General features: G+C 52.5%; 1 protein-coding gene across 1 annotated transcript in view; it reads right to left on the minus strand.

Moving 5' to 3' along the window:
- PPP2R2B (protein phosphatase 2 regulatory subunit Bbeta) overlaps positions 1-27,721 on the minus strand; it is a 65,449-nt gene that overhangs the window by 16,517 nt on the left and 21,211 nt on the right. Inside the window, exon 3 of the mRNA XM_008927872.2 lies at positions 438-535. Within this exon, the coding sequence (XP_008926120.1) occupies positions 438-535 (98 nt within the window). The remainder of the gene's footprint in view (positions 1-437; positions 536-27,721) is intronic.

Consider the following 27,721-nt stretch of genomic DNA (forward strand, 5'->3'; position numbering starts at 1 on the left):
GCCATGCTGAGGGCTGAGGGCCAAGCACACACCACCCTGGCAGGTGTGACCTCCAGCTTCCAGCAGAGCGTTTGCTAACAATTCCTGGGCAAAGTTTGGGAAGGGAAATGCGATCGTTGCATCCATCTACACTTCCCAGAATTTTGGTGGTGTGAGGGGGCTCTTGGGGTGGTGTCACCTCTGAGACAGGCTCTCACCACACACTCAGACCCGCTGCCTGATCCCTGTTACACTTGGAACAGAAGGATGCAGGAAATGTGACTTATGGAGGGTGTCTGACAGGAGGAAATCTGGCCCTGCTGATGTTAATAGTGGCTTTTCAGCTTGGAGTCTGCCAGGAGAGCCCTGAGGTTAGGAGTGACACAGGCAGATTAGGAAACAGCAGGACGCTTCACTTAAAAGGATAAAATGGGCATTTTGCATTCACTGGCACTTACCTCCTGCTCACGCTGAAATATTACAACCCGGCCCCCCTTGTCCCCTGTTGCCAGTAACTCTCCAGTGTGGTTGAACTCGACTGTGGAGATGATGTCAGCTGAGAAGGAGAAGACAAAGACAATTTAAGTAACTGCAGCCTGGTTTCCGCAGGCATCCAGAAAGCGCCATTCCCCGTGCAGCTACACGCCCTGTCAGTGCTCCATCCCCTGTGGCATCTCCATAAATCCCTGTTTTTCTATTGTCTCTAACACTAAACAGACCCAGCATTCTGGAACTATGCTGTCATGAGCCCAGACCTGCCTGGTGCTCCTGCCCGGTGCTCCTGCACCCCTGCCCTGGCCTGTTCCCCAACACCGGACCCAGAGGGATTTCCAGGCACTGTGCCTGTGCTAAATGCAGCCTGGGGACTGCTGCTGGCAGCACAGGTGCAGGGCTGGGTGGCACAGCATGGCATGGCACAGCATGGCACGGCATGGCATGGCACGGTCCCCCAGGGGAGTGCCCTAGGGAGTCACCCCACCGCTTCGGGTGACACAATTGATTCCTGGGACCTGGCGAGGGCTCAGTGCCACCAGTGCCCCAGCACCTCATCCTGGCACCTGCCATGGCACCCGGGTGTTGGGCAAGTCTCACTCCCACCTGGCCCTTATGCCACCTTCTGTCTGGAGTGATGGTTTGCCTTCCTCCTCAGAGGAGAGGGAGCAGATGAATGAGGACACCTTTGTCCTCTGCCTCTGAGCTCTCCAGGCAGAGCAGCCCAGGTGACCACATCCACACCGCTGCTTTCCTGTGCCCGTTGCCAAATCTGCCACTGCCTACCAAGGTAAATTAAAGTGACGCCTTTCAGCCTTCCATCAGCCCAAAGGCCACCATGCTCACATCACTCCCTTTCCCCACAAACCAAGGTGCCATCTCCAGGGTGCTGGGCTCAGCAGCGGGAGAAGGATGGGACCTGTAACTGCAAACGCTTTAATCTGCAGTGTTTACCCTTCAGGCAACGCGGACGGGAGCTGCTAATGATTGGATTTATAGGGCCTATTTTTAGAAGAATGTCAGAGGTTAATTCCACAGCAATTACTGCCCAACTGGTGCTCACCCACTGCCTGGGGAGCCACACTCTGCCAGCACGGAGCCGGGAAACGGGAAGAGCAACCACTGCCTTGGAGCCCCAACACTGGGTGCAGGATGAATTCTGCGATGAGCAGCACTTGGCCATGACAGCTGCCAGCTCACTCCTGCCATTTGCATTCTCTGTCCCTCTCATTCCTGCAGCACCAGGACTGACAGGGCTGCACAGCCCAGGGCTGCAGCCCCGCTGCCCTGGGAAGGGGCAGACCCTGGTGCTGGCACGGTGGCAAACACTGGCTGTGCACACAGGCCATGGCACTGCCCAGGCTGCAGGCACTGGCACCTCAGAGCCCTCTGAGCACTGCTGTGGCCCCTCCTGATTATCAGCTCTGTTGTGTACCAGCAGAGAAAGCCTCAGAACCTTATAACCTGAGTTGTCCCTTCTCCCTCCCATATCCCATATCCCTCTCAGATACAGATTAGAAAGTTACAAGAGCAGATGAGAAAAGACAAAATGCAGTGACTGGCCCGGACTCCTGGTGTTGCTGGGACCACTAAGGGACTGTCTTCCAGGACACCAGGCAAGACAGCACCCCCCAAACACATGGAACAGCCACCCCAGCAGCAGCCAAGGGACTGGCCAGGCAGTGGCCATGGTCAGGCAGTGCTAACGTGCACCCCTCACTGAGACACGCTTCTGCCTTCTAAAATTACTCAGCTGAAAATGTACCTGTTTTGCACTATTTAATCCTCTCCATCCCCAGCTGCCGGTTTTAGGCCATTCCCTTTTCAATGAATTAAAAATAACTTCCATGCTGCAGCGAGACATTTTTCAGACATGACCTAATGCAAATGCATCACCCTGTCAGCAGGGCTGTGGTCTGAGACAGTAGGGCAGGGCACCACGGGGACCCTTGTGCCACCCCAGCCCACCCACCCATTTACACTGCACCCACAGGGACAGGGGGCTGCAGGTCCACATACTCTCCTGGACCTTCTGTTTACTCATGTCCGCTGTCAGGACTTCAGACAAGGATAACAACAGAGCCTGGCTAACAACACCTTTCATGCCTTAAAAAAAAGCCCTAAATGTTAAAATAACCGTCTTGTGAGCAGAAGTATCCAACCCAAGCCCACCACAGTCAACAGGAGCATCATCCCCCAACACCACGTGGGCTGGGTGCCGGCTCTTCTCCCGGGTGTCTCCAGGCAGTAACAGCAGCCTGGCATGGCGCAGGAGAACATCCCAAAGGGAAACAGAGGGGTTCTACAGAGGTTACAGCTCGGGAGCACAGAGCAGCACCAGTTCCTTTCCAAAGGTGTCTCTGGACAAGCCTGGGCCCCTCCAGCACTGGCGGTCAGTCACAGCTGCTGCCTGCACATCCCACCCACTGCCCTCAAGAGACATGACAGGGTGATTATTAATTAAAACGCACATGTATTCGCGCTGAGATGATCAATAATTTATGCTCGTTTCTCCTAAGGTTCCTTCAGCAGTTTTGTGACAACAGAAAGGAAAAAACCTTCCCTCTTTTTTGCTTTTTTTCATTTCCTTCATCACCTCCTACACGCTCAGTGCCCCCAATGCGGGAATTTAAAGCAAACAGTTTCCATGGAGACTCAGCCCCGCCATCCTCCCTCCCCTCCCATCCTCCCTTCCCTCGGCATCACTGCATCTTCACGCTCTCGTGCTAAAAATATCGAAGACAGGATTTGATTTCCGCCGTAGCGATACAGTTTTATGAGAAAAATAGGAAATTTACAATACACCCCCCTCCCCCTCTCCCAGTGTGGAGGAAGGCGTGCCCTCCACCAGGAATGGGGAATGACTGTTATTAAAAAGAAAGGAGATAAACCAGGGAAGCTTATGTCGGTGCTGAGACCCGGATCCCTGGAGCAGCCTGATCCGCAGCAGGGAGCTGTCCACACAGCCATCCCTCCCCTTCTGATCACCAGGGCAGGGGCCTGAGTGCCCTTTCCCTGCTCCTGGAGCATCCCAGGCACCTCGTCCTCGCTCCCAGAGCATCCCAGTACCTTGTCCCTGCTCCCACCACATCCTGCCTGCCCCAGCTTTAGCAGCAGCTCTATGCAGAAGGGCCCTGGTACCACCTGTCTGGGTGGGGAGGCCATGAGACACCACACATGTCCCACCACCCCTGCCAGGAGCACATGGCCCCGACTGGCACAGGATGGCATGCCCAGTCCAGCCCGTGAGGCCCAGGCAACAGCAGGAGTCAATGGTGGCAGGGGCATCCCTGGACTCAAACCCACCGGCCAGAGGGGTGTCCCCCAGGCCCCCCAGGGGCTCTGCCTACTCACTGCTTTCCCAGTAGGACACATCTCCTTTGGGGTGGGTAGTGTAAGCAGGCCTCTGACAACATAGCATCATGGAATTGTTTAGGCTGGAAAAGCCCTCTAAGATCACTGAGTTCAACCATTCCCCCAGCACTGCCAAGGCCACCACTAAACCATGTCCCCAGGTGCTGCATCTCCTCATCTGCCACGTGCCTCCAGGGATGGGGACTCCACCACTACCCTGGGCAGCCTGTGCCAGGGCTGAACAGCCCTTTCAGGGAAGTAATTTTTCCTAATATCCAATCAAAACCTCCCCTGGTACAACTTGAGGTCATTTCCTCCTGTCCTGTCCCTTGCTCCCTGGGAGCAGAGCCTGACCCCCACCTGGCTCCACCCTCCTGTCAGGGAGTTGTAGAGAGCAAGGAGGTCCCCTATGAGCCTCCTTTTCTCCAAACTGAGCTCCCTCAGTCGCTTCTCATGAGATTTGTGCTCCAGACCCTTCCCCAGCTCTGTTGCTCTCTGGCACTGGGGGATGGGAAGGCTGTGAGGGGCTTTGGGACCACGGCGCCGGACGCCCCACTCTCTTTATTATCTGTATAAATCACTCGGTGGACGGCACCACACACAAAGCCTCCAACTGCAGATGACAATAAATCGGGAAGCACCATAAATAACAGCAAACCGGGCTGCCAAATGAAGGATTTAGATCATTCAAATCCCAGGCTATGAGTTGCCAAATCCAGTTTAATGCTGATAAGTGTGAGATAATAACTCACCGCAACCACATCCCTCCTCCTCCCGTTAGATCCCCTAACAGAGAGAGAGGGCTGTGGGGGTTTGCCAAGGGGACAGGGATGCAGTCCCCAATCAGGACCACGACCAAGTCATGGCACAACGATCCACTCCCAGCCTGCTGCTCGGCTGCCAGAGAGAAAGCAAGTGGGACACCAACGGGTCCCGTTAATGGAAAACAAAACCTACATCTGAAACCACTCAGGCGGATGAAGAAAGCACAAGGAGGTCATCAAAAATTAAGGGGTTTGGGGGAGGATGTCTGGTAATGGGAGAGCCAGAGCACAAGCCCACCCACAGATCCCCTGAGGGTGGCTCAGTGCATCCCACTGTCCCTGCATCCCACCATGCCTTGGCAGGAGGTGGACTCTGAGCTCAAAAGGGGCTTTCAAGGAGGACACAACCCTTTCAGTTTTCACTGAATAACTCTATACAACTCTCAGCCTCCCGAGGAGGACTCCTGGGTCTGTCCCTCAGTGACAGCCTGTGGGTCTTACACTGCTCAGGAAATGGTGAGACTTTGCATTTCACTGTTTAAAAGAAATCCCTTTGGTCTCCCTTTCTGTCTGCTTCTCTAAAGAAAAAAAAAAAACCAAGAAAAAAATATATAGCAAGTTGTTTACTCTGAAAGGCACATGCTGGCAGCAATGAGGAATTGAAGCCCATGGCAGGGCTTTACATGCAGTTTGATGGGAGCTGTAGACACACCAATGCTCAGGCCAGAACACCGCAAGGCGCCCTGAAGGAACCAGGTCCTGCTCTCCCTTCTGTCAGGTCAGATTTACCCCAGCACCACCAGCAGCTGCAGCAGGGCTGGACCCCCATCCCCACCCCAGCAGGCAGAGCAACAGGCTCATCCAAAGACCCAAACACAGCTTTCTTCCCTGCCCATGAAAAAGTGTCAGTGAGGAACCGAAACGTGGGGGCTTCAGGGCCCCTCAGGTACAGAAAGGACAGGCTAAAGAGGAATAAAACCTGGGCAAGGCTATGGAGCTTGAAGGAGACAGGGAAGTGCCACTTCACTCCTACAAGAATGGGGCAAGGTGTGATGTGCAGGGTGATGTGGGGAGCCTGGGCCATCAATCCTCCCCCAAACTGTGTGGTCCATGGCAGGGGGGGTGTGAGGTGGGAGGGCAGAGGACAGCAGAGGTTAAACTGGGATCTAATTGCACGCAAAATCACATGTGATTGATCGGCATTGATTCTCCCCTGCTGAGGTGAATGATAGCCCAGGAAACAGAAATCAATTCCACTGCATTAAGCCCAGTAAGGATCTTGTAGCATCAGCAAAATGCCCTGAAACACCACTGCTCGCCAACACCACGAAGTGAAGCACAGCGTGGCACACCATGGCATGGCACAGCACAACATGGCATGGCCCAGCATGGCACAGCACAACATGGAATGGCATGGCATGGCACAGCACAACATGGCATGGCATGCCACAGCAAGGCACAGCATAGCATGGTACCTCCACCTGCCTGCCTGCTCCACCCCAGCCAGGCCAGGGCTGTGGTGGAGGACAAGGTTTATGGAAGAACTGAGCCTGAGCACTCACAAGCCCCGGGGAAAGCCCAGGCCCATCCCTCTGCCCATCCTGAGTCCTGTTTCCTGCCAGGATCGGGCTGGAATCATGGCTCAGATAGGACCTCCTGGCAGCTTTGGGCAGGGCTGGATGCACTGCTGAGCCCCGCTCTGGGTAAGGCTCCTCATCGCGATGATGCAGTGCTGCAGAGCCAGCAGCAGCTGCTCCTTCTCCCCAAAATGGAATAACTCTCCTAGATTGAAGTTCTAAAAATACTGGCACATTCCAAATTTCTCTGCCCTTGTTACAGCAGAGAATAATTTCATGCTACCGACCTAAAGGAAAGAAACTTCCATCTGGCAGCTCCCCCCGTGCTGCTGCAGCACCCCCACCATAGCGCCCATCTCAGAGTCCTGGTGTGCAAGAAAGTGAATTTACATCTCTCTGCCATCCTGACCAGGTGGAACTGCTGGAAAGGAGAGTTCATGAGGAAATAATGTCACGGAAGGGTTTGGCACAGAGACTCACGGGGAGCAGTGGCTCTCACGGCCGCAGGTACCTGGGTGTGCAGGACAGGGCTGTGAGAGGAGTGGGGTGAGTGCTCCTCAAAGCTGAACGCACCAGCACAGACCATGCAGCCTCAGGATGCAATGGTCAGGTCATCCATAGGAGGAGAATAATAAAACAGAGAAGAAAGTGAAGAGCAGCTTTCAGGCAGAACCATAACTTAGCCCAGCTGCAGAGGTGAACAGAGCAGGGCAGAGTGTTGGAGTTGCCTTTGGCTGGGCTACCTTGGCCCTTGGCACCCGGCCCAACCCAGTGCCTGCACCTGCCCACCAGCCCTCACTGGTCCTGGGTTTGTACATGCAACACAAAACTCCTCTTTCGGCATCAAGATGCACAACTCATTAGCTCTTGGATTAATGGCAGCTTTTAATTGGTCGGGCTATGAACACCTTATAGAGCTGTTACACATCACACCTGTGATGGAGAAACAGCATGTTAATTAGCATGGGACCTGAGAATCTCTCTACCAGTGCAAATAACCCTCACTTTGTGAGGAAGACCAACAGTTGGTTGAGGGTGCCCCAGAGCACCCTGCTGCCAGGAGACCTGGAGCAATCCTGCTGGGCAACGGGAGCTGGCAGGGAGGCTGCGCTGCATCGCCCACTTGAGGGAAGCAAACGTGCCCCCAGCTCTGTGTGGAGCAGGAGAGGCTCCCAGATGCTGCCTCAATTGACAGCCCAGGCTGTGGCAGGACACCTGAGGTAACCACAAACCACGCTCTCTACAGAGCACAGCAACTTCAAAGCAAACCAGTTGAGAAATGGGCAATTACTGAAATCTATCCTCTGCTGAATTATTTTTTTCTCTTTTTACTATTCTTTTCTCCATTATTCCTTTGCATGCACACACACATCAGGACAGCCCTCCATGACACGCCGGTGTTCCCATTGCCAGGGGCTCAGAGGGCAGTGCTGGGGCAGAGACTGAGGCTGGCAGAGCCTGCCCTCCCACTGCCCACAGCCCATGTCTCCCCCAGGCCCACGCTCCGGTGCCTGTGTTGTGTTGTGGAGCTGGCTCACACTGCCAGGAGCATCCCAGGTGACTGTTCTGTGCCTTGGCTCACTGCAGGATTTACGTTGGGATCCCTTTGCCAAGAGGCTTAGCGGCACAGCAGACACAACCTCCTCAATATGGCTGATTTGGGCTTAGGAACAGTGATGGAAAATCCAAGTCCATCTGCAAAATCTATCCTTAAAATAAATGAGATTCTGTAAAAAGCACCTGAGCATCAATCAAGTCCTCCACCCTTTCCACACCTTTTAAAAACTCCAAGGATTTCTACAAACCTCGGGCTCTCTACCAGGACTGTCTGGGGATTTCTCGTGCATGTGCATAAAGGCATAAGCAATGCAAAAACTTGTCTGGTTCCCAAATACCTCCCCAAAACCTGTGATTTCCAGGGACATTGCTGGTTGCTGAAACCTGAAACAGCTGACACAAGAAGCAGGAACTCACAGATGCTAACAACACCGAGCTCTTTGTATTTACAAGATCTTTATCTCCAGCAGGAACACAAAGGCTGCTTTTCTCAAAAGGTAACACCATGATGACCACTGCAGCATCAGCTCTGACCCTCAGCATGTAGGTGTGTCCCGGGAATGCCGCTGTGCAAACCCAGGAAACCCTCAGACGTGCACCCCCCATCAGTCAGACTGTTCTTACAGGGTCGGTGTGCAGACACCGGGATGGATGGATGCTTTCCAACACATTCCGTGTGCCACGCAGTCTGTCTTTCTGGTCATCTTGCTGCAGCCATCTGTTAGCTGATCAGCAAAAACTATTGACTGTTTAAAAATTTTAATTAGAAGTACCCAAATGTCAGCTAAGTGGGTAAAATTTGGAAGCAGCAAGCCTTCCTCTCACGTAGAGCAGCTGTTTGCAGCTTATGACCGAATTTTGCTACCATCTTACTCTGATGTCATTCTCTGTCGCATTATTCCAGTTTGGTGCCCCTGGAACAAGCCCTCTGCTGAACAAGGGCAGCACAACAGGCACCCACTGTGACAGGAGCTTCTCACAGGACCCAACACCCGAGCACTCAGTAACTGGCACCGCCTGCAGAGACCTATTCCATGAAGGATCACAAAACGCAATACACAAGTGGAGAGTCCCAGTAATGTGTGCCCATGGGCAAACCTGGGCACGGGGCAACAACATGAGCTGCCTGCAGCCAGGTCAGCTGGGGAGGTGGCACCGAGGCAGAAACATAGGTGGGTCAGCAGTGAGAAGCACCAGTGGGTCAGTGGTGAGATATGATGGGCCTGGCACATGATGGGGAATGAGAGGAGGCAAACAGGGAATGCAACTGATGGAATTTGAACACCTCCTGCACGGGGCAGCTGACCTTCTCTGCCATAATCTGCCTCTGCAGCAAGCACCCACAGAGGCTGTGGCTGTCAGAGTCGTGGTGCCTGAAAGAATGTGCTTAACGTCCCAGTTCCAATTCTAGGGGAAAGCAAACACACTGAACGCTATGTGCAGACGGTCCCTGGCATTTGTTGCATAGATTTGAATTTAATCAGCTAAAGATGACTTAATCCAAATCTGGGTCTGTATCAAGTAAGATGGCAGCACAAAGGGTCTGGGGCAGGTGATGCCACCCAGAGCACTGGGCTGTGCCACACCCACCTCAGCACCCATGTCTGGGAAGATGGGATATTTCAGCCTGACATCAGCCACCACAGTGCTCTGCCAGCAGCATTTCCCCTGCCCCTGTCCACACAGCCAAGTCCCACCACCCATAGAACCCCTCTCTGGGAGGTGGCATGGCCTGCCAGCACACACCACTGCCCTCCCAGTGCCTTCGGGGGCCGGTGCCACTCGAGGTCCTCCCTCCAGAATGTGCTCCATTCCCGGAGGTGCCAAAGGCACAGTGACACCCGCAACAGGTGGACACTGTCAGGCTCTGCCACCACATGTGGCTCAACGCTGCTGCCCAGCACAGCCCCACTGCTCCTCACCAGGGCACAAACCCCTCACGAGGCAGTGCAAGAGCTCACAGTAACCCAGAGCCCTGCACGGCGCGAGGCCACAACACACATTTTGTCTGCTCGCTCTGAAACTCACCACAAACTACATTTTCTGCCTACTTCAACAGTTCTTCCCACGGAAGCCGGGTGCCTGTGCCATCATTTTCAATCTGCCCCTGGAAGAGTTTGTCTCAAGACATTTTCCTTGCAGTATTTTAATTAAACTTTCTTTCTTTCAATTTAGTGTTGGGTTCATTAAGTGACGTCCTGAGCCACTGAAATGAATTGCTTAAAAGTGATTTGTGCAGCAGCTGAAGGAGCAGATTGCAGCTATAAATGAATCTGTCTTTGAACTTTGGGGTTTTGCTGCCCGGGGTGTGGAAAACACCCAAGTGCCACAAGCCCCTGGGGAAGGCCCAAGGTCTGCGTGGGCGAGGCAGCATTCCTGCCTCCTGCTGGTAAGGAACAAGGTGTGAAAACCGCTTGGTTTATAAACTGCAAGTGTAAATAACAAATATTTGTGTTCGAAAATGATCAGAAATTCCACACAGACATCTATCTTTAGTGGAAACGGACAGAAAAACTTTGCTTGTTACAGGGAATAAACTCCAGGATGTAATATGCTTCCAAATGGAAACATGGACATTCATTAGATCCAATGAAAACCCTCTCCCAGTCAGATGGGATTTAATTAAGTTGATTCTGACAGGGAATTAAAGGCCTTTGCTGGGAGGTCTGTTTCTGGTGTCGGGGTTGTATCACTGAAGCTAAACATGGCACTTCCCCAGGCAGGATCAGTGCAAAATATTTTTGACAAAACTGCTGGACTGAGATAATCTTGACATTGTTTATCCACACAGTGCAGGGACTGGAGTCAGAGCTGAACCTGGCTGTTCCAGTGAGGTCTTATCGTTAACACAGCAACACGCCAACATCAATTAGAGCGCATGGAAAACTGATTAGTCTATTCTAAACTAGTGGCAAATGATGAGAGAAGTACAGAAAATGCTCCTGCACACGAGAGGCTGGACAGGGGCAGGGAGCTGTCACTTGCCCAGACGTGGTGGCTGCTCTGTCAGCAGCTCCACGAGCAACACAACAGCCCCAGCGACGTGCTCTGTGAAACACCCAGTGCTCAGGTCACCGAGGCTCTGGCTGAGTGGTGTGTGATTCTGCTATGAATCTATGATCCTGCTGTCATAGGCTAGGAGTGATTCTGCTTAAAGTGATTGTCCACCTGGCCTCACCACATGAGTCCATGGGGAATGGGGGCTCTCGGCTCCTGCCCTGGAGCACAGCAGCTCCCAGGAGGCTGCAGCACTGGGCCAGGACATGGCCAGCACAGGACAGCACTTTGCATAAAGCTCTGATTAGCAGTAAAGAACATCACTCCACTTATATCATAGGTGAAACGTGGCACTGCAGGAATACTGATCTGGAACACAAACCTGTTACTGCCACGAGAGGAGTGGGGTGAGCCTGAAAATGGCTTGGATGCAACAGGAGAAGGGTTAGTGAGTGTCTCTGCAGCACTCTTGGTCAACAACCAACAGACATAACTATACAACATCCAACAACTTCCACTGAAAAGCCTCAGTGACAAACAATACATTCTCTTACAGAGCACCTTCAAGAAATGAGGTAAGAGCTGTCCCCCTCATCTCCATTCCTCCACATGTTGTCAGTGAGAAAGCAGGTTACCAGATGTTACCAGATGTTAGGCAATGCTGCTTCCATATACCATCCATGGCCTGCCCGATGCTTATCCAAAGACAAGGCACTGGGCTTCTCTCTCTAACGCTCCTGCCCCCTGAGGCTCCCCAAGGAGTGAATCATGTTGTTTGAGTAAGACCGTAGGGCAGATCTAAGCCCTGACTGAAGCCTGAGTCACATCCAGCCTCGGTTCAGAGCTCCCCACCCAAACACCGCAGCGTCACCCATCTCCGGTGACTCCGAGCACCACTGCCAGCCCAGTCAAGCCTTTGCAAGTCTGGTGGTGTCCTGGAACACTGAGGGATTTGGGACAATCTCCGCTACAAAGCAGGGTCAGTGAACCACGAACACTCGCCCACGCCCACTCAGGTGGGATGAGGCAGCATCCAAACACGGTGCTCTACACCAGCCCATGCCAGGCAGGAAGAACAGCAGTTCCAGGGAAAGGTGACATGCTATCCATGCAACATCCTCCCAACACAGGTACAGCCAGCATCAGCTGTAGCTGTTTGTGCAGGGACAGGAGAGCTGGGGAATCAAGCAATGGTATCATATTCTGGAGCAACACCTGAGGTAGATCAGCTGGCTGCCACTGCCACAGTGAGACAGTGTTTCATCCTGGGGACAGGGACACTGTTCAGGGGGACAAGGAGCAGCATCACTTGCCCAAAACAGCCATCACAGCAAGAGCAACTGCAGGACACTCAACACAGACATTGTCCGTGCCCATACACCCAGGTGCACACTGTGGGTAAGGGTGTGGATTTTAGCAGTTCTGCTGGGAAGCTGCTTCCCACTCTGATGGACATCTGGGGATTACTGAATTCAAAACAGGAAACAAACTGCACTGTGGGCTGTGAGCACGTTTGGGCTTCGTTCAGAAGGAGAAAAAGTGAAAATACTAATTAACCCCAGTTGTTGGAAGAACGCCCTGCAGAAACGTAACTCAGAATGGGTCACAAATCATAAAATAATAATAATAAAAAAGCCACAATGCTCTGGGGACATTAAGCGATTACAGAGAGTTGTTATTTGGCTGATTTTCACACTTCATTAGCATATGCATAATTTAACAAGTGAACGTGCTGAGGGCTGGCAAGACATAAGAGCCACTTCCTTGAAACACGAACTGTAAATTGGGACACCACAGTTAGGGGGGTTTGTTTTAAATCATGATGGAAAAGTGACATCAATTCTAGGCCCTCGGCAGAAGGAACGGATGTTCAGGGACAGCAGGCCAAGCAAAAAGCTGCCATGGGAAGGCAGCTGCCCCTCCGGACGTGGCCCAGAACGCCAGCCTTCACATGGCTGGGAGCCACCTCAAAGCCTTTTAACAAAGAATTAGGTAAATCTGGATGAAAACAACACAGTGTGACTTTCTACCTCTCCCACTTGCCCGGCACTCACCACAGAGCAGTGGGGCTGGCACTGAAGCAGAGGGCTGACAGACTTCGGGAGTTACCATCAGAGCAGGCAACCTTCCAGCACACTCATTCCCCTTCCAGCAGAGAGAAATGAGGGCAGGAAACAAAGACAATTCATCAGTACCAAGACGGCTACACATCACACGGAAGGGGCAATGCCAAGACGTACCAGACCGCCCGGGGCCCCCGGTGCTGCCAGCCCTCGTTCGTGCCGTGGTGGCCAGCGGCCCCCAGGCAGCCCCCTCCAGCAGCTGTGACACTGGGGGACCAAAGGCTCCACAGCCATCAGCCACAGAGAAGGACACCCCAGACCAGCAGCCCAGGGCACACTCTGCCCATCACAGGCTCCCACAGCACCCAACAAGGCTGGGTGGGCACAGGTGTCCAGCACAAGGAGACCTGCAAGCTGAAGGCAGAGGGATAGTTCAGATGGGGGAGAGACGAGCCCTTTGCAAAACATATAAATCTCTTGCTCCTTTTTCTCCACAGCCTGTGGAAGCCACATCTCTAACCACCATTCCAGACTGTAATTTCCCCATATTTTAACAGATGTTCTGTTTATGAAACTGCAAGAGGATTTAGTACTTATGAATAATGCTATGAGGTCTGGGAGATGTTTCTTTATATGATTAACTGACCACAGGCCATTTGTTTTACAACAAAGAGGCTCAATGATCCGTGCACACTGATTTATTCAGCCCCCATCTAACGCAATGGCTGACATCTCCCTGGTACCCACCACCAGCATCCGCTCAACGATGGGAGGGATGCAGACCATGAGAGCACATGCCCAGTGCTCTCCACGACGGTCCATTAGGGACAAAACTGATGGGCAGGAAAACCAGATTATGGTGGGGGAACCCAACAAATGGCACACCAGGTTTCACAGTGAAGCAGGTTTGGCAAAGTCCTGCTTTCAGGTTCTCCCTGGCGCTCGTCTCACTGGGGCACTGCTGCACATTTCACCCACATTTCTGATTTTAGATATAATTTTTGTTGCAAAGATAATGGGTATTACAAAATAAACTGGGGGAAGCAGTGACAGACCTGTCACATCAGACACCTCTGACACTGTTTGCTGATGAAATATTGCTGCACCGAAACAGTGTGTGAGAACTGGCAAGTGGGTCTCACTCTGAATAAAAGTGGAACTGACAAATGTACTGTAATCGTCCAAATTAAATAGCTGATGGCAAGTACCTGGCATCCTCCAGGTATCACATATTTTCTCTCCATAAGCACTTGATTTTGATCAGTTTGAGTTCCAGGAAAGGCTGCTGAAAAGGTTATCTTCATTCTGACTTTGGCTCTCAATAAATGAACAGGAAATGTTATGACTATGGAAGAACTCTGAGTTTCTCCATCCAACGAAATGCAGCAATGTCTGGATGGCACTTAATGTTGTTTTGTTTTGCTGCACATAAATAATTAGGAATGAGGCTGCAGTACTTTGAAGTTGAACTTAGGAGTATGAGTAAAGCTACAGCGAGAGTAATAAATTATGCAAAACTATTTGTGCTCAGAATGTTAATGTTTCAAGATGATGCAAATAGGCACTTTTGAACCTCTTTTAAAAACCCAAAGAAGCCTTGGGATCAAACCATATGGTTCAAGTCAGCTGCCCACAGCAAGCTTAATGCTTCCGTCAGCCAGCAAGGATTTGGGCAATTAGTTTATTAATGTGTTTATGCAAACACAGAAAAAGAGTTGGGGAAAGTCTCCTCCATTTCTCTCTGCCAAAGTTATTGAGCAGCATCAGACTGAGAAATCGTAAATCTAAACCAGTTTAAAACCCGACAAAGCCTCAGTTAATCCCAGCACCCCAACAGGCAGAACTGGTGACCCCATCAGGGCATGAGCAGAGCAGTGTCTTAGCAGAGTCACAGGGAACGAGGAAACAGTCCCTTCCAACCCCAAAAATCTATGAAACCTTCCGCAGAAAGCTGACATATCACTTACAGTTTATTATTATATATCCCTAGCTCAGGACAAGGAATATCTAATTATCCTAATTGCTTCTGCTTTGGGAACAGGCCCTTTACACTTGGATAAAGGTGTCTATAAACAACAGTGTTTCTGCCTGCTCAGGCTGCGGGTCAGGTTTTATATGCTCTGAGAAGATTAACTTTATTCCTAGCGAAGAATTTAATTACAGGAAGCGATTAGCCGAGTGCTCCCAGTCAATACAGCAGCAGGACAAGCTGCACAGGAGTGGGCGCCTTTGCTCCTGCAAGGAAGCCCAGGAACAGTGAAATTGTAGCAAAGCCATTTGGGTTTTAAGTGACACCAGTCAGACCTGGATCTCCACAGGCCAATTACAACATGCTGACTCAAGCAACATTCAGCAGGGCTGGGAAGGGGGAAACCAATAAAAAGACAGCAGGAGACTGAAACTCCATTTTAAAACACAGGAATACACTGGTTTATAGGCTTCTTGTTTTCTAATTGCAACACTGCAAAAATCAATGGCTTTTGGAAAGTAAAAGAAACACACACAGTAAACTGCTTGCAAACCCTGCTAGCCAATAAACTGTGCTTTCCTATAAATGTATTGTTTTCCCTGTCATTTGGAGGAGGATGGGACAAAAGAATGCCTCGAATACTTCCCATCTGCTGTAATGCTTTTCACTACAGGTTAATAACTGCACCAGCAGCTATTCGCTAAGCAAGAAAAAACTGTAATTAAATATACCTAAAATAGCCTCCCAGCCTCCAAATAGCACTGCCAAGGACGTAACAAAGGCTAAATCCGACAAGCCAGCCAAGCTGCCTGTTAGCGCGTTCGCTCGGGAGGCAGCCGGCGCGATGGCGGGAACACGCTGCTGTGTGTACCCAGCACCCAGCGGGGGACAGCTCGCATGGACGATGTCATGGGGCATATTTCTACTCCTAATTACCCCCTGCATCTCTCTCCAGGCCTGCACATGCACTGAGAAAGTACCACTGAACCCACGGGCCATGAGACCACCGTCCAGGCCACCACACCCAGGTTTTACAAGGGGGTGGTTTCATTTGAAGGCCTGAGACTGCATATGCAGGGGAAAAGAAAACATTTTCTGGCAAACCCTAGTCCACTGATTTTCATCACCTCGTCAATAACTTCACACGTTGTCAGAAACAGATTGCAAGGAAAGAAAGAGGCTTGGTGAGGCAGCAGCTCTCGAGAGATCAAGAACAAAGTGCTCCCAAAGGCAGGAATTCAGCTGTATGGCAGTACCTCTAACCAGGGCACAGCACCTGTCTGGAGTCAGAACAATCATTCCCAGCCAGCAAAGTGAAAACCACATATTCCTCAGCCTGGCTACACCATCACTGTGGGACAACACACCGCAAGGCAGAGCCAGCATTGCAGTGGCCCTGTTTGGAGAGGAGCCCTGGCACTGGCCATGCTCACCACGGTCATCACTCCTCAAGGCCAAGCCATGGTCTACAAACACACTGAAGACATCAGGTAAGATGCTTTGCCCATCCCCAGCAAGTGCCAAGACAGGACAGGACCCCCAGCCCAAGGGGGACAGATGCCTCCTGTGCATGGGAACACGAGCATCCCTATGGAGATGCATCCCTCGGGAAAGCACAAGGAGCAGTAAAATGAATCTCAAAACAGCCTTGCAGGTTCCTTTCTCAAGAGAAAGCAGAACACTCTCTCAATTAAAGAAACAAAGACTTTAAGAATAGGACTCTAAAGCCTCTCTGGTTCCCAAGGCTGCATAGGTCCCTGGCAAGGGGAAGCAACCAGACGTGAGCACAATTTGGAGCAATTTCTGGCAGTTCCGTGAAGAGTCTCTCTGGCTCACCCTACACTGCTCTCCTACTGCTCCCCCATCTGCAGGTCCATGGCTGGACCCACCTGACCCACATGAAGATGGGGAGCCAGGAAAGGGCAGGGCTGAGTGAAGGAAAAGGGCAGGAGTCATGACTCCAAGCTGAGCACGCAGAAGAGGGCACTAGTGGTAGTGACAAGTGAGTGTGTGTGTGTGTGTGGGTGTGTGCAGCCAAGCACACAGATACACACAGTGGCAAGTGAAGGCACAACCAACTGCCTGCAGCCATAAGGGCTGTTGAATTCACAACTGCTTATCCCTTGAGAAAGGGGGTCCCTGAAATGCCTATGAACATTCCCCTGCCCTTCTGCCTCCTCCCACGGGTGGAACACCCCATCAGAAAGGGGGAGATGGCTTCTGTCTGCCAGACAGAGAACCTTCATGCAAAGAGGGCACCTAGCTTTTTGGTTGTTCAAGGAGATGGTAGGACAGGGGCAAGCTAAAGCCCTCCAGCACCGCAGACAAGTGTAGAACCACAGTGCTCCTGTCCTGCTGCTGTAAACCACATAGGACACGGGGACCACACAGCCAGAGATGTCAGGGACGGGATCTTACACCTGTATTTAACAGACAAAGCACCATGGCTGTGTCTGTAATCAGCAACATGAGCAATGAGGGGACGTCCTGGTTGGGATCTACAGGCCAGGACACTCCCGGGCAACCTTTACATGGAAAACCGAGGGTGGCATTTGGCCCCGAGAGCCTAACTTAGAGTAAGGCTAATTGTATTAAGGACCACACAGTGTATTGCTTTATTTGTAATGAGTTTTAGGCTTCAGAAGCTGAGAATCCCATCTGCAAGAGCAGACTGTTGCAGGATTCGTCTATTAATAGCCACTGGTACACACTTACTTCCAGCTGAGGGACACGAGGGGGGAGGAGACAACCAGATGGAGATAATGCATTAGGGTGACACAAAGCCAAAAAAAGGATGATCCACTTCCCCATATCCTCACACACATCTCAGGCTTGCAGCAGGGAGCAAACCAAGTGTCACATGTGATTAACTCATAAACATCCTAATTAGAAAGTTCTTACATTAGATCAAATGTCCAAATATGACAAGATTTCAGTGTCCTCCCCAGAGCCCTGTGCAGACGAGGTAACACTGCAGACTTCAGCTCCAGCTTCAAAGCAGGATCCATGCCCAGCCTGGCAGTGCACTAACAGGCAAGAAGCAGCAAATACATCTGTAAAATACTAGCAAGAAGCCTCATCTCGTTTATGAAGTGCTTTGAAACCTGCTAGTGAAGGAGTGCTGGATAAGAACCAGGAGCTACTATTCTCCTGTCAACACCACAGCCAGATGCAGATTCCAAGCACCTAAGGCTGATCTCTGAACCAGCCTGGAAGCAGAGACTGTTGCCACTGACAGGGATCACAACAATGGGGAACTCCAACCATCTCAAGACCCACGGGAAACATGAATCTGGCTCCACTGACATCAGAAACATCCCCAACTACAAGGTGATCTCTGCACACCATCACGAACACAATCTTGGGTGAACTCGACCGGTCAGTGCCACAGGTACTGACCTCTGGCTTTGTTTTTGTGCACAGTGACTAATAAAGGATGATGCTGCTTTACTTCCATTGCTGAAAAAAACTGAATACCCAGTTGTAGCTGGAGATGCTCTGTCAGTAACACCTCACTTCTGCACTTTGCAGGACTCCTAATGAAAACATCACATCAAGGTGCCAAACCACAGTATGAAACGGGATCCACAGCCAAAACGTTCTGCTGCAGGGAAACTCGGATAGAGCTGTACAGGGGCAGAAGAGCTCCCAGCAGATACCTCCAGGATACTGGCAGAGTGACAGCTTGCCAGCATTGGGTTTTCTCCATCGCCACAACACACTTGCTACCAACAGTCCGGAGGCTCCTCACAGTGACTGTGCCTCCAGCTGTCTCCCATCACCCAGCTCCTGGGCTGGTTTCCACTCGACACAAAGAGCACAGCAGAAGCACAGCTCACAGCTCAGAGCACCACTTTCCAGCCCAGCAAAGCTCCTGGACTCACAGGCATCACTGGGGCCGGGCAGGGCCCCATCGTAGCAGCCACATGCTGGAGACACAAATTATGCTGGATCTGGTGGCTGCACAACCCCCCCCCGACCAGACCAGAGCCAGAGAAGGGGGACACTGTCACCAAAACTCAGCTGAAACACAGAAGTTCGTCACTGCTGGGGGAGGTGCAGGTCCCCATTCACTCCAGTGCCTTGTAACAGAGAAACTCTGAGGAAGGAAACTGCTGCAGAGACACTTGCAAGGATTCCAATGGGACTCTGGCTTCTGCCAAGAAATCAGGCAAACAACCCAAGCACCCCTGGATCCCTGCGTGACTTGTATCCTCCAGCTGAGAGCGTTACCCAAACGGATCTTCCCAAGCAGAGGCAATCACAAGCAGACATCTGGCACACTGCTCCTGCTCGCCAGAAATTTTCAGTGGGGAACCAGTTACAAAGCAACACTGTTCATGCTGTTATTATAATTAAGGGTCTGTCAGCCTGCTGCAACTAAGGCCAAGTTTATTTAGGGATTGTGAGGGAGGGCTCTCCAAAACAGCCTCTCTAATTCTCTCTCTTTCATTCCCCTGATCCCACAGAGACACGTGTTTCCATGGACAGCTTGCCAGCTGAGGTTAAAGCAACCTCTACCTCTGCTGACATCCGACCTCCAGCAGCAGACCCCATCTCCTGCTCCAAAACAGCAAGTGCAATGGTCCCCCCAACCATTACAGAGGCTTCCAGTGAGACTGGGAGCAGCAGCCACGTGCCCTATCTGGAGGCAGGTGTAGGTAGGTGGTTGAGCTGTCACTGGAGTTCCTCACCTGCCTCCAGGGGCAACACCATGCACCCCACATTCAGGACAGCACCTCAGGCAGCTACAGAGCAGGGGCCCACAGAAGCCATGCTTGTTTTCTCACAAGCATTTTCCTGCTGGCTGAACAGCCTCACGCCCACACACCTGTGGCTCTCCAGGCACCTTCCGTGGGGCTCCTGTGCCCCTGGAACACCACACGTGAGATGGGTGCTCCTGCCAGCAGCAGGATTGTGCAGGAGCTGCACCTCAAACACCCAGGGACAAACACTTGGTGCTGTGCATTGTGCGTCTGAGCGAGTTTAATGGGTAGGAGCCAGGTGTTAAACAAGCTACAACCCCCCCCAACGCCGGTCGGCATCTGGCACCATCAGTCTGAGCTCCGCGGTGAGACGGACTCATCAGCATGCACTGAGAACAGCACGAGGTGCACGGGCTGCTGCCCTGCCCGCCCTGACCTCCTCCCCTCCTCACTCGGTAAAACTGACTCAGCCTTCCAGGGAAGCGATCCCTCACCCCCACGCACCAGCTGCAGCTGCTCCAAGGCAGGCACAGGAATGGGCTGTCAGGTCGTGGCACACAGTGTTCGGTCAATGTCTGCACTCCTCAGAGAAGTTGCTGTCCATCAGAGTCCTATCACTTTTCCTTTACTCAGAGAGCTAAGAAAGAGAGTGCAAGGAAATGCGGGTAACTCAGCTCCAAGGCTGCCCTGCTCATTTCAGGGCTGCCTGCTGACACAGTAGCCCATGGGCAGGGGCCCAAGGACTGCCCCCAGCTCTGCCAAGGCATCCAGGGGCAGCACCACCACCATAACACGGTGGGGGCCGACCACGGGACACCCAGAGCACCTGGCACTGGGCACAGAACACCAGTCTGGAGCTGGCCATCACCATGTGCTGTTGGGGGACGGCATCACTCCATCCCTGACAGGGGTCAGGGTGCCAGGGCAGGGCAAGGGCAAGGCAGGACCCCAAGGGCACTGACTGTGGAGCCACACCAGCTCATGTCACATGTCAAATCACAATTGAGACACGTCTCTCTTGCCGTCAACATGTATGTCACTGAGGGCTTAGATATCAAGGATGAAAACACCAAGATGAAGCTTAGAAAACCCAATGGTCTTCCAAAGTCTACAAAACCTTGGAAGGGAATACATTTGGGGAGCCCCACCTGCAGGGCTGGGTTCACTGAAGCCACAGCTGAAACAGTGGCTGTTTTGGGGTCCAGGGCACCTCCTGCTGATGTAGTTCTCGGGGAGCTCGTTATCAGCATTTGGAGAGGTTCCACTTTGATACCCCTGCACTAAAATGAGTTGCAGATCAAACCAGGCAGCCAACAGAATTTTTAAATTAAACTACAAAATTACTTAAAATCCCCTTTGAGGATGTTATCACAGGGTTAACACCCACTCTTGGCTTCAGATAATACAGCAGCAATAAAGGGTAATGTGCGCTATGGAACATGATTTATTTTTGCTGAGCAGGCTTGGCATTATAAATCTCAGCACTCTTAACATTTAAAGTTGTTATTCCAATGACAAAATAGACATGAGGGAGATAACAGTCTTTATCTCCATTACCGTTTTATTGTTGTTCAGAGAATATGGATACGGACTGATCCAAGGGTAGGAAAATCACAGCAATTTGTTTGCATACTGGGGAAGCTGAGATAATGGTTGTGTTTTATGACCACACCAGGGAATCAGCTGAAACGCGGGACAGAGAAGATCGAAACGGGAGATTAATCGGCTATTTTGGTTTCTGGTTTCTATTCTGGTTACCTTTCCATTCCCGGGACCTGCCTCAGTGCAGCGTTCAGGGAGACAGTGCACGCGCGTGGCTGAACAGCTGACTCGTGGCACCCGAGTGAGCGAGGAAACAGGCTTTAAAGGAAACAAAAAGGCTGCAGAACAGTTCTGTGCAATGCAGACAAACAGCACTGCCACGGAGGCAGGATCCTTCTGGATACTCAGCTGCCTGGAAATGACTCTCCTCTTTACCCCAGACCCGCTGCCTGGGCTCCTGCAGCCCCCTGAGGGGCCGCAACACAGACCTCCTGACCTGCCTGGCATTTTTCCTCCTTCCCAAGGGACAGAGTACCACAACACCCTCTGTAAGCTGAGCCTCAAACAGTGAGCTGGAGCTGTGGTAAGGGCTACGCTGCAGAGGGCTTAAGCAGCTAAAGGTTGAAACCCAAAACAACAGAAACCCTACATAAACCATGCAGCCAATCTGTCCCATCCCAGGACCTGGGCCAGGGAGGACAGCCCTTTCCCCTCAAGAAATCAGGCTCATGATGCATCAGGAGAAAACAACAACCACTGCCGGAACTGCCCTAAATGGAGACATTGACTCCAACAGCTCAATTATGCCTTTACTGGGGAGGATGGCACAGTGGTGAGCTGGACACAGTGTTCCTGACAATGTACAAACAACGCACCAGTGTCCACATATCCGGATTCCAGTGGCCAGGAGCTGGGGCAGGTGGCCACTGTGGCATCTCACCCTTTAGCGGAATGCTGGGGACGGGCCCAAGCCAGTCCCGGGTTCACTCTGTCCCAACCTCCCTTTCCAGGGCAGGGCAGTCTCCAGCTCCCCAACTCATGAGGACTTTGGGAGGGCTGTGAGGAGCTCAGGTGTCACTGCTCAGGGATGCTCAGGGATGTTGAGTGTCCAGGAGTCACGGCAGATCTACACAGGGATGCTGGGACAAGAAGTCCGGAGGTCTTTTGGTGTTTACCCACCAGCTCCAGGCAGACTGGCTGAGTAGCAGCTCCACCAATGCTGGCTGCCCGGACCCCTGGCATGTACCCGCTGCCCAGACCCTCGGTGGGTGCCCACACAGCACTGCCCGGGCGCTCCCCGTGGTGCCCGAGCCAGCCCTGGCTGCAGCTGGGGCTTTGTGCCTGCTCAGCACATCGGCGTGAGCGCTGCCAGCTCCCGGCCGCAGCCGCACAGCCGAGATGGGGAGGAGCAGGGAGGAAGCAGCCGCTATTTTTAACCTGCCTGATCAGCATCCTGCCAGGTCAACACGCCTCGGCTCCGCTCCGTGTGCCGGCTCTGCGGCCTCACCTCCGCGCCAGCCGACACCGACACACACCTCTCACAGCGGTTACGGGAGGAGGCACCAGCCCGCACCAGCAGCACTTCCAGAGACCCGGCAGCTGGGGCTTATATTCTCAAAGGATTTCTTCCACAAGCATTTATTCTCCCAGCCGATCACCACCAAGCAAGGTTGGACTTAATGATCTTGGAGGTCTTTTCCAATCTTAATGATTCTATGATTCTAAACCTGCTGGCAGGGGTATTGCCTCTGCTCCAGCTCCCAGAGCTAGGGAAGCTGGTGGTTACCTGGTCTGCCATGGCATGCAGCCCTTCAACCTGCTGACCTTCCAGGCAACAGATCTTACCAGCTCTTTGGGGAGCAGGCATCAGGGGTTTGGCAGAGCCCTGCAGACTCCTGTTCACACAAGCAGCCACAAAAACCTTGCCCGGGAGCAAGGACAGGCTGGGTCACATCAGGAGCACATCCAGCCCAGCATCCCATCTCCAATGGGCAACAGGCAATGCATACAAGCAGGGCAATCATGCAACGTTTCCACTGATATTCTCTCACCCTCTGCAACGTTCAGCTCAGGAGGATCCTTAGCCAAGGTGGTCTCTCTGCATTTAGTAAACCTGGACCACTTCACTAAGTCCCACAATTCCATTTGGAAACCTGAGGATGGGGCTGTCCTGGCTGGCACCCCAGGGACTGCCATGCGAGCACCCACAGCACACCCCAAGGTCTTGGGCTCGAGGGAAAGACCAGTGCTGTGTTCTGATCTGCTGCAGCTGGTCCCCAGAGTAGGAGGACCCCACAGCAACAGGGACTGGGGCAATACTGCATTGTAAGGCCACAACACTCCATGTTGCTGTTGGTGCCTGCTGGAAGTGACCCAGCTTTCCCCAGCATTGGAGAGGGAGCAGCTCCCAGCTTGGTCTTCAAACAGAGATGATGAGGACGAGACAGATGCAAGTCCCCCAGATGCCATCACCAGTGACCAGGCATCCTCATCACAGCCCATCACAGACCCACAGCGGTGGGTCAGTCACATCATTACCTGCTCCCAGTCCTCTCAGTAATCCCTAGATTACAGAGTCCCCAGGCACATCTATTCTCTCATTAATCTCTGGATTAAAGTATCCCCAAATCGGCTTTGACGCAGTGCACTGCAAACAGCTGAGTTACGCTTTGCTCCTGCGGTGATCCTGGATTAGGCAGAAGGAGACATGTCCGTGGGTCCTTCCCACCCAGTGGGAGCACAGGCTCAGGGAAAGCAAGGGAGTTCTAAATACAGTATGTGTATAAATAAAAAGCAGAAAGGATAGGATTGTGTTTCGTAATCAAAGTACTTATCTGATAAAACAACTTCATGGAGGTTCCTGGATTAATTAAATCTCAATCCAGATGATCTCCAAACAGCAACTCACATCATTTATGACAACAGAAATACCCAACAGCTCTTGCCCTAACCCAGCACTGGGAAATGCCTCACTTGGTGCTTTCCTGGGGACTACACACAGATTTTTAAAAAAGCCACCTCTGTACCACAGAGAGCTTGAGACAAACTGCCCTGGCATCAGGGCCCTTTCCTGCAGCAGGATGGCAGGGCAGGGATACAGACAGGAATGACAGAGAGGCAAGGGGGTTACAGAGGGAATAACAAGATTAAACCAGGAAAAGGAAATGAAGGCTTAGTGGTAGATTTCTCAACTGCAAAACCTATTCATTTTGGGAAACACTCCCCCAGGAGATTAAAGATTTGCCAGCACATCAGCCAGTGCCTGGGGAAAGGGTGCAGGGAGCAGCCATGGGCAGCCAGGAATGGCTGCAGCGTGTCATGACCATCCCGCCCAGTGGGCATGGCATATCCCTGAGGCCACACAGCCCCAGAAGGGTCAGCCCCATGCCTGCAGGGGAGAAGGTCCCTTGGCAGAGCCATCAGAAATCAGGAATGTCCCTCTGGAGGGGCCAGGGACCCAGCTGGCTGCAGAGCAGCCCCACACCATGGCCATAGGTATTCCCAAGTGTCCTCCTCCAACAGCACAACCACCTGGCCATGGCCACCTTCCCACACAGCCCAGGTGAGGCTGCTGTTCCTCCTCCCAGTGTCATGCTGGGAATTGTGGGTGCCAGGGCTGTGCCACACCTCTGTCATCCACAGCCATTGATGGGTCTGAGGCAGTGACACCGTGTCAAAAGCCAAAGCACACACCCCAAAATGCAGTCCCCCAAAATGCACACCCCACCCAAAGACTCCTGTCAGTGCCTTCCCAGAGCAGGTCCCCAGCATGGGGGGTGCAGGGCACCCATCACGTCCTGGAACAGTTCCTGTCTGTTGCATCATGCCAGCAAGAAGGGATATGTCTCTGTGTTTCCATGTGAAAGGGTGACTCCACCATGGCCACTGGGGGGTCAAGGACCCCATGGGGGGTTAAGGCCTGAGGGCTTTTCACATGGAGACCAGGACATCTGACAGCATCAGGGCAGGGACAGAGCTGGACAGGGGAATCCTGTCCCAACAGCAAGGTGCCCAAAGGGAGACATGCAGGGCTGTGGTCCCAGCCACGCTCACAGGTGGGGGACAGGACAGGTAGTGCCAGCATGACCTTGGCCCACCCAGCCCTGCCACCAGAGCTCCCCACCCCGGGGAGGGACCCACAGCCCTCGGGCCAGCCTGGTGCTCAGCATCCCTCCTCCATCAGAGGACACCTGCAACAGGGCAGGTGTGCACAGACACGGAACACCAACATGAGGCGTTGTCCTACTGGGCTGAGCCATGACTGAGCTCCTGTCCCACCTAAATCCGCTGAGCACACAAGCTGGTCCCATGGCTGCTCCCTCAGGGCAGGGCTCATGGAAAGGGGTGCTCATGCCATTCCTCCCATTCCTCCCTCATTTGGAGGTATTTGTCCAACTGTGGACTCAGAGATGGCCAGGTGGATAGAACTGCTGCACAGAAAAGGTGACACCCACAGCCTGAAGCCTTCAGGAGACAGGCATTTTGGATCCAGCCGCTGAAATGGGCCAACTCGGGGCTGGAGGGAAAGGGGGAGGCGCAAAGGGCCCTTCTACATCTCCGGCAAGCATGTCTAAAAGTGGAAGCTACTCCAATGATTGTTTGTATTCAAGTGTCTCAATTTGTCCTACTTTTGTCTGGGCGCTCAGCAGAATTGCCAATGAAGACAGATTTATGCAGCAGAACAAACCAAGCATATTTTCTGGACATTTTTCACATGAGATCTGCCGTTCTGGGGCAGTGCTCTGAGATCCGAGCCGGCATCGCCCTGGAACCCACTCACCCCACTCCCTGCACCCGGCGAACTCCATGACATGGCCGGGGTTGTGCTCTGCACCTCAGCACCTCCACGCTTCCTGGCGACCCGAGTCGAATTAGCACAAGGGCCGAGTTCCTTCTCGGCAGTACTTGGAGCCGCACAAGAACAAGGCATTCAAGTGTGCACTTGTGAAATACCATCCTCACCCCACATTTGCATGAAAATACAAGACCTATTTAAGTGACAACACCACTTCACTAAACCAAATTACATAACCTGGCTTGTTCTCTCAGCTGACACACCAGAGACACCTTCATTTCCAAAGCAAGTCTGCACCTGCTGCACAGCGTTTGGAAGGATTTTTTTCTTTTTTTAACCAGAAGACAGATTACCAGCCACAGCGTTTTAAGAATATGCTGCTTTCACATGTACAAAAAAAATAAAACTGAATTACTTAAATTTTTTACCCACTAGCAAGGTCTACCATTTCAAAGTGCACTCAGCCTCCCTCTAGCAGAACCACTGCATGGAGACTCAGGGGTCCTACACAGCATGAGGTGAAGAGAAATTCATAGCTGATACACAGCCATTAAGCCCCTCCCGTACTTCCCCCCGCCCCGCCACCACAGCGGGGACCACCCCAGCCGAGTCGGTCACCAACTGCACAAACGCCTCTGGCTGTTTCGTTTCTACGGAGGGGGATTGCTATAGCTCACTAGTAGATGCACAAGGCTCTTCTGAAAATGCCAGCATACAGCCACAGATTACCAGACAGACTGGATCATATCACTGAAACCTCGGGTTGAAAAATCCCCAGACCTCCTGGTGTCACAGAATCACTGCGGGCTCATCTCAACCCTCCATCCCTCTCAACCAGGAAACCCAAGTTCTCAGCAGGTCACAACCAGGCAGCTACAGCCTATTTTTTTATTTACTGGCTGTTGCAGATGCCTTTTAGAATGCAGCAAACGGCAAACTCGTCCTTCCACGGCGCACAGCACATGGTGATGTGAGCCAGACGACTGCGAGCTCAGCCTCATCCTGGCCACACCACCCTCCTGGAAGCACCGGCTCACACCATCCCTCCCAGCAGAAACGTCCTGCCAGCGTGGCGTGGCCTCCACAGGTCCATCACAGTCCCACGGTGGGTCCACCCACCCCCTGGCCCCACGGTGTGAGACACCCAAAGGGGAGCAGCAGAGCCACGGATGCCCCCGGGCATCACCTCCCCTGCCTCGGGGGGCTGTCACGCCGAGTGCTCACGTTCCAGCTACAAATAAGCAACACGAACGATCATTTTCTCACCAGGTATCCAAAGCTTTCCATTACTAAACCAAGCCAAAGACTTCCCACTAGATAAACCCTCCTTTAGCCATGTGCTGGAGACATAAAATTCCCAAAGTCTGATCGTATGTTGGCTTCCTCTAAGCCTCAGGAGAACGACACAGTAAGGGAAAGCCTCTTTGGCTACTAATTAAGCTATGAATAAGCCTGTTCAGATCCTGCTATGGGGTCTGGTTTTTGAAGCCTCACTGAAGGGGTCAGCGCTACCGGGAGGGATGGGGGGTTCGGTTTTGCTTTACAGCAGCGTCACTTTCCTCCCGAAGCGAGGGAGCAAAGGGAGGTTGTGACAGAGCTGAAGTCGACAGCTCTTCGGCTGCCAGGGAGGACAGCAGAGGCGGCTGCAGCTCCCTCCCCATCCCTCCTTCACCCCTCGCTGGTGGAGCTGCCTTTGTGGCGGCTGCGGCGTCATGTGCCGGGTGAGCTCACGTTCCGATGCCTGAACCGAACATGGCCACACCGTCTCTTCCACTCCCGAGCCATTATGGGAAACCACTTTCAAATGCACCATGAGCCTCACTGGGGCTGTGACATTATCCATGTCCAACAGCCTTGGCATCTACTCGCCTCTGCAACGCACCAGTCAGGATTCGCATTCCTTCCTGCAGCGGCTTGTAGGGAAAA

This window comes from Manacus vitellinus, unplaced genomic scaffold (assembly GCF_001715985.3).
Source record: "Manacus vitellinus isolate BGI_N305 unplaced genomic scaffold, ASM171598v3 scaffold_25_pilon, whole genome shotgun sequence".
Taxonomy (NCBI): Eukaryota; Metazoa; Chordata; class Aves; order Passeriformes; family Pipridae; genus Manacus; species Manacus vitellinus.